The sequence below is a fragment of the Acomys russatus genome, chromosome 4 (assembly GCF_903995435.1).
Source record: "Acomys russatus chromosome 4, mAcoRus1.1, whole genome shotgun sequence".
NCBI lineage: Eukaryota > Metazoa > Chordata > Mammalia > Rodentia > Muridae > Acomys > Acomys russatus.
Window position 1 is genome coordinate 62,136,928 of NC_067140.1, and position 15,489 is coordinate 62,152,416.

Here is a 15,489-nt window from a genome sequence, read left to right on the forward strand (position 1 = left end):
CTCTCTCTTCTGCGGCACATTTTAAAGGAAGAACTGAGCATTCTTCAGTGTGCACTTAGAACTGACTGCATAATCTTCATTTCTCTAGAGAGAACGTCAACTCAAAGAATTATGAATCCACTTGTTATTAGCACCTCCCAGACTTTACGACATCACTAAGAAGACAAGAGCACCATCATATTTTCTGTCCTGTCCTCTTTCTCCTTGGGAGAGAAATGATGGGATGGTCTGAGCCCTGTAGCTTTCAATAGACCCAATTATTGAGCAGTGCACCTTCCTCTGCTTTGAAAACCTAGTGGGTCAATATTTCATGAATCAAAGACAACTGAGCATGTTTGAAATATGCTGTGCTGCTGACTCAGGCCCCTGGCAAGCACAGTCGTAAGGAGATCCCGAAGGCATCCTCTCCAGTCAGTTTAGTTCTCTGTCTCTATTTGGTCTACCTGCACCACCTGGTGGTAGTGTATGTTAAGTGCGAAGGTAGGTGTGTGTGTGTGTGTGTGTGTGTGTGTGTGTGTGTGTGTGTTACTCATTTAGATTGGTGATAAATGGCTGCATGCTAAATATAAAATACAATTACAATCCTAGTACAGTATAGACAAGAACTGAGTTTGGAAAGCAAAAGGGCTCTCCTATATCCATTAGCTATTGGCCTTATAATTCTGTTCCTGGGCTTATCTGTTTTTTGGTTGTTTTTTTTTTTGTTTGTTTTTAATGCTATTGCTCTCAGGGAGGTACAAGTCAAACACCAAGGTGAAACCATTTTCTAAAAGAATAATAGTTTTGCAAAACATGTGTCCTTTACTTTTGAGAGTCATTAGTATAAATAACTCATGAGGCAGGATGTTACAACGACAGAGCAGCACTGGTCTGATTAGACATGGCCATTGATTTGATACCTGCAGCAGCAGCGAGCTACAGGGATGTCAAGTGACTGGTCCAAAGTCACACTGATTGTTAAGAATCCCAAACCTGTACGAAACTAGGTCTTAGCCTAAAGACTCACACGCAGTGGTGCAATATCTGTGAAAAGATATGTCCTTGCCTAGCCACACCTGCTTTCAGCCCCTGAGCTGTGGGTTTCTCTAGTATGAAGGGCCAGTGACCTACCCACACCTGCCAGACAGACAGACAGACAGACAGACAGACAAACCATGTCAAGATCATCTACTTACAAAAAAGCCCTTATACATGTTCTAGGAAATGTTTTCCCAGTCTGTGAAAACACAACTCCTGCGTTTTAAAGGCCTGCCTGACATTTCCCTTTCTCCTTGTAACTGCGTGAGAATCAGTCTGTCTGCAGAGGATGTGCCCACGTGCGGATTTGAGGCTAAGCTGTGGCCACAGCTCCCCCTTATGACCACTCCACAGTACACAAGCCTTCTTCTAGTCCCTCTGTTTTAGTCAAGGAACAGCTCACTGGTTAAGTTTTAATTGCTTCCAATGAGGTCAGCAAAGGTATTTATTGAAAATCTCTGAATAAAAGGCTCCACGCACACACACACAAGCGCACGCGCTCACACACGGAGAAAATCCTTTTGCCTGTTGATTTATGGAAACAATTATGGTTCTGCTGGAGGATTTCTCAGCTGAGAAATAGTTTGTAGCTACAGTAGAGAGGCTCAAGTTGCAGGAGGCAGACAGCAGACACGGAGCTCTTGTGTACCCAGCTGTTCTAAACAGAACAAGTAAGTTACTGTTATTTGTCTTTAAAACAGTGTTGTAGCTTTTTTTTTTCCTGAAAGGTCTTCTCTTTCCGTGGTTATTGTGCTGAGAGGAAAAGACTTTTGAGCTGTGTAAGTATCTACAGAAATTGTGCGGCAGTATGTATGGGAAGAGACGCTTGAAGTTCTCCAGAACAATCCTGACACTTAACTTGAAAAATCTGGGCAGTTTAAGGGTAAATAAATTATTAAGCACAAACGTGAAAGCATATACTGGTGAAATCCAGGGAGAGTGTTTCTACTTTGTCTATAGCGGCTGTACAACTTAATGCAAGCCAATAGCTCTAAGTAGAGGGTGTTTCTTAGCAAGAGAGCAACTGAAATGAATGGTGCCGTTTTACTGTGGTGTCTCTCCATAACTGCATAGCTCTTCTGAATCTATGTGCAGAGTGGCGAAGATGCTAACATCCTCCGTGGAAGCTGTTTTACATGTGCCTTCAACGTTTAACTACACTGTGTGTTAAGACTACTGAAATTTTACCTACTGAAATTATACATACAACTTTTTTTTTTATCTCCCTCTCTCCTCCCCGCCCCCCCCCCCCATTCCTAATCTCTCACTCACTATGAACAGAAATCAAGAAGCAAACGGCGCTGCAGCAACTGGCCTTGTTGCAACCTGTCTTTATAAGGATCTGTCTATCAGCTGTGCTACTGGAGGAGGAATCCTGTTTTTGGTATCAGAAGCTGAAAGATAAGGTTAACAGTTTGGAGAAAGCGACTACTTTTTCTCAAATCAATCTGCAGTTTACAGATAGGAGGAGGCCCATGACCTAGGAGTAACAATCACCTCACGCTTCGGGCCTCATTATGTTATTCCTGAACACCCGGAGCACTACACTATAATGCGCAAATGGATACTGACATGGATCCTGCCAAGTCTGCTCTACAGATCGTGCCTCCACCTTGTCTGTCTAGTGGGCACTATATCTTTAGCTTGCAATGACATGAGCCCAGAGCAAACGGCGACGAATGTGAACTGTTCTAGCCCCGAGCGACACACAAGAAGCTATGACTACATGGAAGGAGGGGATATAAGGGTGAGAAGACTGTTCTGCCGCACACAGTGGTATCTGAGGATTGACAAACGAGGCAAAGTGAAAGGCACCCAGGAGATGAGGAACAGCTACAGTAAGTGACGTCTTTACTACAAGCCCTGCTTAGATGTTTATGGTTTGCTTAAGGTTTGCTTTGAGGTGGCATGTTCTCCGCCCCCCCTCCTGGAAAAAGAAAAATCAATGTAATAGCAACTCCTATATGGGGTTTCTGCACTAAGTCTCTAAAATATCACTGGTAATAGGGCAAGTGTGCCCATCGTATGGTTGGAACCGATAGCACGAGCCAGTCGGAAAATACTTAGGCTGTGGCTTAAATCCAAAATGCTCTTTAGTAAGAAAACTTTTCAGCGAGAGCACTCACACTGACATGTGATTGTTTCCCTAGCAGAACTCAGTAGTAGTTTGTGTAGAGTTTTCAGTAGGTGTTCACCAAATTACCAGCCACAAGCTTGGGGAACAGAGAGTGTGTCTGTCTTAACTAATTATGTTGCTTTTGAAAGGACGCTGTCCAGGTAAAAACCGGTTAGGAATCTTCTTCCTGAGCACCACCAACTGTGGGCTTTTAAAACACAAGGGAGTCTTCCCTGCCTTCAACCCTCCTTAGTCAGTGAGTTAAAGTATTAGACTCCTTGATTCCCCACCCAGCAGGTAACGGAGCTTTCTAACAGTTTCCTGATCACAAGTCTGTGTCGTGTAAGGTCTAATGTTGCTTTAGGAGGAACACACGTGTGAGGAAGTAGTCCGAGTTGGAAGAGGGGTTGTGCCCAGACTTTCCACTGGAATGCCCCACTTTCCCCTCAAGACCCAGCTGCTCTTTCACCTTATAACATAAGGGCTTGAGTTTTCATGTAATGATTACAATTAGTAGCTAACTTCAGTATTATTAAATCCAGTGGCATAAAACATATGCTCAACATTTACCTTAAGCATGTAGAACCCACAAGCTGAAGTAGGTTTGTTAGCAGTAATAACATGTGGATGGCGTTGACATGTGTGTTTGATAGTACATGTGGCAGTACAGTGGGAAAGAATGCATGGGTGCCTATGACAGGGTCACCCCAAGTGTTTTTTAAAATTTGCTTCTGAAATAGCTTTTGGGCTCTAAACTCATTGACCAATAAATATGAGTTTGGTGAATGTTTCCAAAATGAAAATGAGGGACCTCCATTTCAGCCATAACTGATACAAACTATAAGTGAAAAAGCATGCCAGCTCTGGAAGACTGGTTCTATGGAATTCAGCACAGCAAATGGCCACTGGAGGAGGTTTTGCTGAGAGCCACTTCTGCGTGGCCTGTTCATCTGATTTGAAAAATCAGCAGGCCTTATCATGGATGATAGAATCTGGTCTAAGATCAGAGTTCAAGGGGCACTTACAGCTCTTGTTTAGCCCCTGCCTGTAAGTGACTTTGGGGGCACTTCCTTAGTTTTTCCAATCTTCAACCTGTAAACATAGATGTACTTTTCAAAACGCTTCCTCATTCTCACAGTCTATTCTGTTCTAAACCAGGGAATGTACTATATCATATAGGGAAGACCAAATACCCTTTACCTAGTTGTCACCCCAAAAAGTGAGGAAAAACTGCCTACTGTCTCTCCATAATAACCATGCAGCTAGGGCTAATTTAAAAATTTATAACAAGGTTATTATTGTAGCTCACTTGAGACTTTTTCTACCTAATGACTAATCCCTTTGGATGCTCTTTACTAACTCATGAAGGTGGTAAAAATAATGGGAAAATGATGGCGCATGATTACTTGAAGTTAACATAGTTACAATTGGAACACACATATACTATACATAAATTTTATTTTTTTTGTGTTGAATTCCTGGAATTTCAGGTATTTGTTGTACACATTTGCAAAGTGGTAAAATCACTTTATAATTTGAAACATGGTTTATCTCTAAGCCTGAGCAGCTCTAAAGCTTCTTTCCTCTAAAGTAAATTCTACAGTAATAAAAAAGACAAGTCTTGTCCTACGTCATAGTGTTGGAACGTCACAAAGCCCCTGTCCTCAGAAAGACTTGACATAGTTTAGGCAAATAACTTTCACTCATAAGCTTTTTAATAGTCTAAACTTATATGCTTTTCTTGATATAGTAAAATCTCCTGGAGAGAGAAAATCTCATCTTAGGTAAACTATAAAATGGCTGTCATTGTCCTGCCATCTTACTGAAAAGGACAAGATAAAGTTTCTCCAAAGTTAGGCAGATGTGAAGCTACTTTTGTGTGCAGGAAATCCCAAGAGATAGGAGAATAAATTGTTAGGAGATAATTCTGAAAAGCACTGCCCGTCAGCTGAGACAGACGTGCTCATTTTAAGAATGAACATAAGCACATGGACACCTGTGAGGCTGACGCTACTGAGTCAGGGAATCCAGGCACAGACAGTGTGCCCTGCAGAACTTGTTTATATTAACCAAAAAGGGCGAGAGATGCAAGTCACAAAAGCTGAGGGCCGGGGAGGTTTCACCATCCTCAGTTAGCTGAGTGATCCAGCAGAGGAGTCCCCTCCTGTGGTCATTAGAATGACCGTTAAAAGTAAGTGGATCCAAAGGAGCAGAGTCCAGACAGAAATAGAGTTCAGCATTAAATCCCAGGTTTCCTCCTCTTGGTTCTGGAGCCTTTTACCTTTAAGCGGGTCCTTGAACTTCTTTGGAGGCCCTTTATAATGGCATTGGTTCTCATTTTCTCTCCGTTAGCCACTGCCATGGATTTTGTTTGAGTGAAAGGAAACATGACTTGAGGATATGAATGAGACTTGGCAGGCCGCTTGCTTCCCCAGTGAAGCATGGGACCCTGGACCATGCTAGGCACGCCTGCTACCCATTGAACCACACGTTTACCTCCTGGGGAAATGCTTTATAAAACACTGGTGGCTATGGACTAGCATTGCAGAGAGAGGTAAAAGAGCTGGGTGTGTTACCTTACTTTCCGAAGGTGTTGGGCTGGGAGAGGTGGGCTGAGAGCAGGGAGGAAGAGGAATGGTGGGGCTGGTGTTAGCACACGTGCCTCAACTCTTCAGGGGAATTGAAACGTCACTTCAGCTACTGTGGGGTTTGCAGCCCTTGCTTCAGTCTCCCCCATGTTAGATTATCTTGCAGAAAACATCCAGTTTAGACCAGAACCAGTAAATTGTATAGCAAAAAGAAAACAAACCAAATCCTCCAAACAGTTCACCAAGGATGAACTGTACGGATTTGGGAATTGAGGAGGAGCCAAGAGCAGACCACAGCTTCTTTAGGGCGGTGAGAGGGGGAACAGCTCTCCTCTCTCTTCTCTCTGGTGGCCTCTCACTCAGCTCTACGGTAGCTTGCAAAACGGCGAAACTAGAATAGAACAAGAACAGGTGCACAAGAGGCTCGCAAAAGTGGAGAGCATTGGTAAGAAGCGTCACGAAGGGACAGGGGATGAACGGTCAATGCTTCAAGCACTGCTGTTGTCAGAACTGTCCCCTTGGAGACAAGGCCAGAGGCTGGATTTAGATAATTATTGGAGCAGACAGCTCATCAGCAGACAGAGGCAATCACTCCACACCTAACAAAAATAACACTGCTATTTAGCCAGGAGTTGAGGTGCTGAGTGAGAGATGGCAGCAGTGAGCTGGGTGCCCGACAACTGCTCTGAGAGACAGATGTGGAACGGAGGACCCAGCCCCTCAGATCATTTCCCTGCTTTGTTTGTATTCAGTAACTAACATACTGTGTTCCCAATAATAGTTAACACCATCCATTCCTCTTGAGAAGTCCTTGATGACCAGAGCCCCTGATCCAGGAGGAAGCTCATCTTCCCTTTTGAGTATTGTTAGTCATGTTGTAAGAAAGAAATGGTTATTTGTTCTGAAAGTTGGCCAATGGCTTGGCAACATCCTCTCTTGGATTGGTAGGCTGTGATGGGATGTGGCCTCGCAATTGGCGAAACACAAATAAACACAGCATTGTTGGATTTGACTTTGGCCCCAGAATCTTCAGCAACTCAATTGTCAACAATTCTCTGGATGGGTTCCTGTCTGTGCTAGTCTCTATAGTACCCCCCAAGTACGCACAACAGCTTAGAATGCTGAGAGTGTAAATGTGCTTGTGTCCAATGAGTTCTTGGTAACTTCTCTAAAAGAACAACTCATACTCTCAAAATAAACAAAATTATAAACATAACACCTGCCTTATAAGAAACTAAAAGGATCTTCCCACACTTGTGGACTATCGAGCACAAGTTCAGAACAAACTTTTAGATGTGATTGACAGGCTGGAATCTTCTAGAATTGGCAACTGGGATTCCTTATTAAAGGAATTTCAAGTCTTTTAAAATATGAAGGATGGGGCAGATTTAGAAATGTTGGTTACTTTATGAAAACTCTGATATTAAAATAGTTTTTTCCATGTTATAATCATCATTTAGTTATAACTATCTGAAACTTACTAAATGTTGGTCATTTCATTAGTGCAAGTATGTTCTTGTAACATCTCTTCACTTAAAATGACCAGTTGTTAACATTTATTTTTCTTAGTTTTAAGTGTGTGTGTGTGTGTGTGTGTGTGTGTGTGTGTGTGTGTGTGCGCATGTTAGCATAGATGTCTAATGGAGAACATAGGTGTAAGATCCCCTGAAGCCAGAGTTACAGGAGGCTTGGGAGTTGCCCAACTTGGATGCTAGGAATCGAACTCAGATTCTCTGCAAGAAAAGTACATGCTCTTAACCATGAAGCCATCTCTCTAGCCCCAAACTGACCATTTCTATGTTACTGTCATTTCTGCATTAGTCCAGATGAAATGGTCCCTTTCCTATGGCGAAGCTATGTAAGATCTCTGCAGCCTATGGGTTGGGAGAACCAAAGACCTGACTGAGTTGGGAGTAGAAGGCAGATTTTAGACATGTGGAAGGGGCTGCTTTCTCTAGACCTTTTTTCCCCTCTTCTTTCTCAATCTTGGCTGAATATTGTACTCAGCTGGGGCCTGTAAAAAATACCGATGCCAAATCCCATCCGCAAAGGCTCTCATTAAGTTGACATAGGGTGTAGTCTGGGTATAAGGAATTTTAAAGGCTCTCTAGATGATTCTGAGATGCTTCCAAGGATGAGAACTACTAAACTCTGGGAGTTAGAGTTTTGGGGAGGGAGGCGGCAGGAAATCAGAATCTGTTACAGATTTCCAGTGACTCCAATGCACAGCTAGGGTTGCAAATTGCTACTTGGGGGGACAGGAGAGGGTGAGGTGGGGGATGGAACGCAGCCTGAGCCATCTCAGGGAAACTTGTAAACATTTGGGAGCCTTTGCTTTGAAAGGGCTTCAGAGTTAACCCCACCCACAACTGGACTTCAGGAAATGCACCTCTGAACTACGAACCGAGGAGTTCTTCTAGACCCATTGGACTTGGACTAATCTCAGTGGCGTCAACATGTGCTGACAGGCCTAGACATGCGTGTGAGGACAGCCCTGTAGCATGATATAAGAAAGTTGTTTAATCGAATGACACAGCTGCATCGTGACAGGTGCTGGAGCAGGGGGCCAAGGGAGGTCCAGACATCAGTGTCTGCTTGTTTCTAACTATGAACCCAGACACTTAGAAATTAGGCTTTCATTTCTCATAGCTGTGCTACTAAATTCAAAGGTGAGAGACTGAAAAAGATAGTGATTAACCTTGAAAAGGCAGTGGAGACAGACCCACGGGTCCCCCACTGGAAGCTGGGTGCTCATCCTCTTCGCGAGGCTGGGATACGCACAGCAATGAAGGTTGTATTTTGGTTCCTTTTTTTTTTTTTCTTTTGAGTAAATAGTTTTGGTAGCGTGGTAACTTCTGTAGCACCACTATGGAAACACAGTATCTCTGCATTTACATTTCACATAAGGCATATAACACAAGAGGAGAAAAGACAGGGCAATAGCTAAACTTCCTACACTCCAAATCGGTTGAAAGTGGAAGCCCTTGTCCATGCACATGGCTTGAAAACTGTGTTAAAAAGTCACTGAACGAAGGGTGGAGACATGGCTTGGTAGTTAAAAGCAGGCACTGCTTTTTGCAGAGGACCTGAATTCAGTTCCCAGAACCCATGTCAGGTAACTTCACCTCCAGGAACTCCAATCCCCTCTTCTGGATTTTCTAGGCACCTGTACTCACATGTGCACACATCTCCTCCACCACACACATATAATTAAAAATAAAAAATCCATGAACATTTAAGTAATTCTTGAGCAAATTTTATCCCTGCATTTCAACTTATCTTTAGACCTACACAAAGTAGAGAAATATTTCAGTATTTTAAAATACCACGCTTCAACTTTCTTAAATGACATACTTTCCATTTTCCATCATATTTCCCATTGGTATGTTTGTATTTGAATTTCAGATGAAATTATGGATAATGTTGACAGAAATATTTGAGACAAAATTCAGAATCAAGTCAGTCTGCATATTTTCTTTAAGGCAGTGTTTCCAAATTGTGTTTCTTAGAACACTGGTGTCCCTTGAGATATTAATGGTGTTTCCTCACGTTTGCTTCCTCTGGCTTGCTGACTGGGAAACACTTGGTTAATAACACTGCATTTGTTTCTTGCAGCGGCATTCTCCAAAGCCTATGTTACACTTGTGTCAGCTCAAACGTCAAGGAAATATTACATGTGGGTTTCCAAACTGCCTTGACAACAGAGCACTCCTTTGTTCTCCCATTCTTCTCTCTACTCTGACTTTTGGTAGAACATTTAATTTTCATTAATTTGCAGCAAGCAAACTGGGATCCATTTTTGGAGTAGTCAAGAGCTAAACTAACCTGTTAATCAGCTGTTTATTTGAAATTTAAAAGCCACACAAGTGCCCAGAGCTGCCCCGTGATTCCAGACCCCTGGAGCGCAGCAGGTATGCAGATAGCACAGCTTGCGTGCTAGTTCTCTTTAAGACAGCATTTTGAACAGTGACGGAGGGCTAGACCCAGTGATTCCCAGTGGATTTAAGACTGGTTGGAAGCTCTATCTGTCCTCTAGGCAGCATTTTTGGGGCTGTTTTCTCAATAGGAAGTAATGATTGTGGCTGTGGCTAGACAACCAACAACCTACAAAATTATCTCTCATACAGTAACCTAAACAGCTTCGTGATTCCAAGGTGACTGAAAAAGTATCAAGTGCACTCATGTACAAACAACAAACTTTTTTTTAAAAGATTTATTTATTTATTATATATACAGTGCTCTGCCTGCACGTACACCTGCAGGCCAGATGAGGGCATCAAATCACATTATAGATGGTTGTAAGCCACCATGTGGTTGCTGGGAATTGAACTCAGGACCTCTGGAGGAGCAGTCAGTGCTCTTAACCTCTGAGCCATCTCTCCAGCCCAAACAACAAACTTTTATTTTACTTACCAAAAATAGTTCAAGCAAAAGCTGTCCTTATTTCAATGTTATCAATGAGTAACACTTTTCATTAGCCTAGCAAAAGATGTTTAGGCGTCTGAATTACAGAATTGTATAGGAAGACTGCTAGAGGGCCATTCTCCTGAGGTTTATGAATGGTGATATGGCCAGTGGCACTCCTATCCTATCCATGCCTCGGCTGTTTTATTAGTTGTCCACCCGGGCACCTGCTTAGCTCTGCCTCTTTCTGTATGGATTGGCATTTGCACTGGAGGGCTCTCGCCCTTCCTGTTAGCTCCCTCTGGTCCAGAGTGCTGCATTTAGCCAGTGGAAGAAGGCAGAAAGACTTAGAGTCATTAAATGTATTTTTCATTTAACTAGTTACATATTTAAAATCAAGTATAAGGAAAAGCAAGTTGTTAAATCATCAACAAAATAGATATGAACAAGAACTAAAACCCTTGCCAAAGTAAAAGAAAAACACATCTCATTTTTTCTTATTTTTCTATTGTTCAGAAATGAACTTGCTCCCCAGAAGCAACTCAGCTAAACTTTTCTACATAATTTCAAGGGTCCAGTGGAAAGTTGTCTGTTGTCAAGCCCTACTGCATAAGCAGACACAGGAAGTGTTTGTGACACGGGGTGGTTAGGTATCAGGGAGACACGAAGACAATGCCTCGAAGAGCGATGGTCCTCCTCAACACTCACTCTTATTTTTACTTGTCTATTTATCAAGAGGCATACCCAGAAGAAATAACTTACAGTTGATACAGATTCAAGGAATAGCTGTATTGAAAGGAGACAGAGAAAAAACCTTTAAGAATTAAAATGAGTTGTACTAGTAGAAAGCAAGCAGTATCTGCCTGCTAGGAGAACGGTCCTTCTACTGGGTGATTTTGTGTCGGTTTGGCACAAACTACAGGGAAGAGGGAATGTCCATGGAGGGACCGCGTCCATTGGATTTGCTGTGGGCATGTCCATGGGGGCATTTTCTTGATTAAGGATTGATCTCACTTTGTTTTAGTGGCAGCATCCTGATTAGCTGGAGAGTCTCTTGTGTCTTACAGAGTTTCTAGCTGTATTTCTCATCACATCCCTTGTTAGTCTGGCTTGGCGACGAGGGGTACAGGGCCACGGGAGGTCATCTGCGTGCAGAGCGTGCAGTTTCTTCCTTTCTGTGCACTAACAAGAAAGATATTTGAAAGATCGACGGCACTTCTGTTTTTGTTCTTTTGTTAAGAGTCACAATGTCCCCTTTGAGAGACCACGGGTACAGTAGGAAGCAGCTCCGCAGCCTGTGCTCTTAGAGAACAGATCAGTTGGGCGTTAGAGGAGGACTACAGGCCAGAGCGGGGCAGGTTTAGAGAATGTGGGACTCCCTAACCCGACAAAAGAGGCAGCTCAGGTACATCATCCTGAGAGGACATGCCTTTTAAAATGCTTGTTATTACAGTTGAGTTTTGATTGAAAATGAGAGCAATTCAGCATCTTTCTAGGTATCAGTGTTGAGCTCACCAAAGGCCATTCTGAGTTTTTCCTTTATTTAAAAAAACATGAGAACACACACACACACACACACACACACACACACACACACACACACACACACACACATCTTTGGGCTTGAGAAATGGTTCAGCAGTTAAGAGTACACACTGCTCTTGCATAGGACCAGAGTTTAGTTCCCAGAACCCATATCTGGCAACTCACAACCACAAGTAACTCTAGCTCCAGGGGGAATCCCACACCTTATTTTGGCCTCTGTGGGCACTGTACCCCTACCCATGCACATAATTAAAATTTCCACCCATGCACATAATTAAAAATAAAACCTTAAAAAACTCCATGAGAACATTGGCTTATAATAGAGCATCAGATTTTATCTGATTGAAATATTTACTGAAAAATATAACTACATGCAACTAAAATGTTAATTCTCTAAAAACACATTTTGAGAAGGTCTTCACTATTGTGCTCTTAGGATGCTACAGGGAGGTATCAAAGACTGTTTTTTTGGCGGTCCCAGAGGGCGCTGGGTTGTCTCCGCCGCTGCCGCCATTGTGCCAGCCTCACGGGTCCCGGTGAGGTGGGTGACTCTCCAGGGTGGGAGACAAGCCAATTTGGGAGCAGATTGGATCCAGCTTTATTCAGCATTGCTACCAGTTATTTGATAACGACAGAACCCAACAAGACGCAGTTTGCACCGATGCCTCATGTCTCACCTGGGAAGGACAGCAATTCCAGCCGGGAAAGCTGCCATTGTGGAGAAGTTATCTAGCCTTCCGTTCCAGAAAATTCAGCATAGCATCATGGCGCAGGACCGTCAGCCTACAATAGATAGCTGTACCATCAGCATGGTTGTATCCCAGCTCAAGGCGGATGGAGATCCCATCATGGGTTTCTATTAAAGAACACCAATGATGCTTGAGTATGTTCAAGCTTGTTCAGGCTTGCCCTGCACAACTTCTGCTCGCCTCCTCCTGGTCAAATGCTCACGCTGTTTCTTCCTCTCTCCTCTTCCCAATACTATCTCACTCCTCCGGATGCTCCAAATATCATGCATACACGAGCAGGGCCAAGGTGGGAGTGGGTGTAGTGTGCTTCTGTTGCCAGGTTTTGTGCATGGTTTTTAGATACCAGGCTAGCTGCATCTGACAGGAGAAGTTTGTGTTGTACCAGAGCATGCCTTGGACTTACGTAATGCAATAGATTAACTGGTTTTGGTTTTGATTTATTTTGTATTTTTAATCTACTGACAAGTTGCTCTAGTAACTCAAAGAAGTGAAGGAGAAAGTAGCTGCCTCACCACCCAGATATTGATTTGTTCAGATGTTTCAATGCCTCATGATACAATAAAACCACAAAAATTTTCTTAACAAAAAAACCCTGTTTTTTAAATTAATAAATGAATGAGAAAAGTGGCCACTCTATTTCATATGATGAGTTTCTTTGAAAGAAAACTTTTTTGGAAGTCATAATTCCAGTTATGCTATCTGGAAAACATACATTTTTTTTTTTGGATAGCAGCATCATTTCTCTCTCTCTCTCTCTCTCTCTCTCTCTCTCTCTCTCTCTCTCTCTCTCTGTCTCCTCCCTCTCTCTTTTCGTTTTACAACCTTCAGTCACAGCTGTAACCTGCTCAATTCAGCGGCATACAGATGATGACCAAAATGGCTACATCACTGCTGTGAAGGGAACTTGTTTTCCTAGAAACACTTCCCGAGAAGGCAGAGATGTGATGGTAAACAGTTTAGGGTAGAATTATGGAGATGAGCTGCTGTGTTCTTTAGATAAGACTATTAAGGAGTCTGTGTGAGAGAATCGAGGCCCAACTCCCTCCCATGACTAGTACCCCAGAACCTATGTGGCTATTTCAAGACTCATGGGTGGATGAACTCTGGACCTGGAAAGACTCCACCCAACTTTGCTCTTCACGGCTCTCTTTCTTGCTTGACGTTGGTCAGACATTGAACCATATAGTAGACCCCAGAGAAGACTAGCATGAATCTGTATGTTTGTTTTTAAGATTTACTTTAAAATTTATGACTCTTTAAAGTATTTTAATAGTTTATTAGGCACTCACATTAAAATCATTACATCGCAGAGAAGTAAGTTTGTTTGCTGTTCTTGCAAGTCTTTGAATTTAGTCTCTGAAAAAATGTATAGCATATCACTGGAAGCATATTTTTGAGTGACTAAAGAATCCCAGCCCCCAGGAGGCAGAGGCAGGTGGATCTCTGTCGGTTCGAGGCCATCCTGGTCTACAAAGAGAGTCCAAGAAAGCCAAGGCTTCACTGAGAAACCCTGTCTTGGAAAAAAAAAAAGAATATATTCTTTAAAATATAAATGCAAATATTGGAACTGGTAAAATATTGTAAGGATCTCTTGAACTCTCTACTACTATAAGCTTGAGATAATGTTCTTTATCTCATGAGATGCAAATAGGCTTGAGGAAACTAGTCAGGCCATTTGGCTCATTGCTACATCAATTTTAGTTTTGAAATTATACTTGGGCCTGTTTGCATCATATTTGGGTATCATTTATTTTAATTAAGACATATTGGTGTGTTCAAAACTTGTGGATGACTCGACTGATCAAATTGAAAGAAATATCCTTTCTGAGCACCGATGGATGGTTTCCTGGATATCCTCATCTGGTTAGCATCCTTACAGAGAGTGGGACCAGGAAGTAGGTCTGGTGGCTTTGCTGCAAACATTGCATGTAGAGAGTATAGGGGATTTCCATATGTGGGCATTATGATAGCAGGTACAGCATGGCTTTCTACCCACTTTCCTGGCACATGCATTCTACTGCCTCCCCCTTTCATCAACACCTCTTTTTATGGAAAATTACTGATGCTTTAAAGGGGGGAAATGAAAGCATCTCAAGTATTATTTCCCCCCTAAGTAAAAACACAGGTCCTCAATATTATTTTAAGATAATAATGAAATTTTTTACTGCAACAAGTCTACTTTCTAGGGTTGTGCGCAGCACGTCATTCACATGACCTGAGTCATTTCATAAGGTGGGGATGGGCTTGTGGACACAGCCTTGATTTCAAGGTGGGGGTGGCTCTGAGGAAAGCAACTACAGACTGTGGACTGAACGGGACTCAGGCTCACCTCAGAAGCTGACTTCCAGTATGCACCACTTATATCATTGCACTCTGTCTGGTGTCACTGAAATACCTCATGCTAATTTGAACCATGCTGTGGGATAATTTGCACCCAAAATGTATAAACGTAACATTTTTCTTCCTTATAAGATAGTCTACTGAGTACTCAGCAGTATCTTCTATCAGGTAAACACTTTACTCCAGCTTGCCCCTTTAAAACACCTCTGTCTGTGGCTCGATCCCTTGAGTTGGTGTAGCAATTTCAGTTTCTTTTGGTAAGGATGCTGAAAAATAGGCTTCGAGCCTATTTCTAAGATTTATTGAAATGTTTCTATTCTGCTCACTAGCTGTTGTCTGCAAAATTGTCACAGAACACATACACACATAAACATTAAGCCAGTCAATTTTAGGGGTAGATACAGATAGCTTTTACTTCTCATTAAATGCCACCAAATCCAAATGGCACATTCAAAAGAGCACATAGAACACACAGCGGCGGGTTTGTTCTGACCATCACTTCTGAGGGTGGTTTACTAGTTCAGGCGTAAAGTGTTTCTGTTGCCCATTATTATTATATTCTCAAATAATTTCTAAGCTTCTTGGGACTCTGCCCAATTAAAACAAAGAGGCAACAGGAGGGGAGCAAAGATGGTGAGTTAAGGTGATGACAGTACATAGGGACTCTATTGTTAAGAGCGTCAAGTGCAGTCCTGGAACATCGCAGAGGCGTTGAGATACGATTCACATT

General features: G+C 42.5%; 3 protein-coding genes and 1 pseudogene across 3 annotated transcripts in view; 2 read left to right on the plus strand and 2 right to left on the minus strand.

Moving 5' to 3' along the window:
- Nucleotides 1-15,489, minus strand: part of Cops2 (COP9 signalosome subunit 2) — a 257,228-nt gene that overhangs the window by 215,882 nt on the left and 25,857 nt on the right. The window lies entirely within an intron of this gene.
- Nucleotides 1-15,489, minus strand: part of Fam227b (family with sequence similarity 227 member B) — a 151,276-nt gene that overhangs the window by 47,711 nt on the left and 88,076 nt on the right. The gene's annotated exons all lie outside the window — the stretch shown is intronic.
- Fgf7 (fibroblast growth factor 7) overlaps nt 1,408-15,489 on the plus strand; it is a 50,527-nt gene continuing 36,445 nt past the window's right edge. Inside the window, exons 1-2 of the mRNA XM_051144545.1 lie at nt 1,408-1,688; nt 2,299-2,855. Coding sequence (XP_051000502.1) covers nt 2,570-2,855 — 286 coding nt within the window. The 5' untranslated portion in view covers nt 1,408-1,688; nt 2,299-2,569. The remainder of the gene's footprint in view (nt 1,689-2,298; nt 2,856-15,489) is intronic.
- Nucleotides 11,493-12,721, plus strand: LOC127188317 (nuclear transport factor 2-like; annotated as a pseudogene).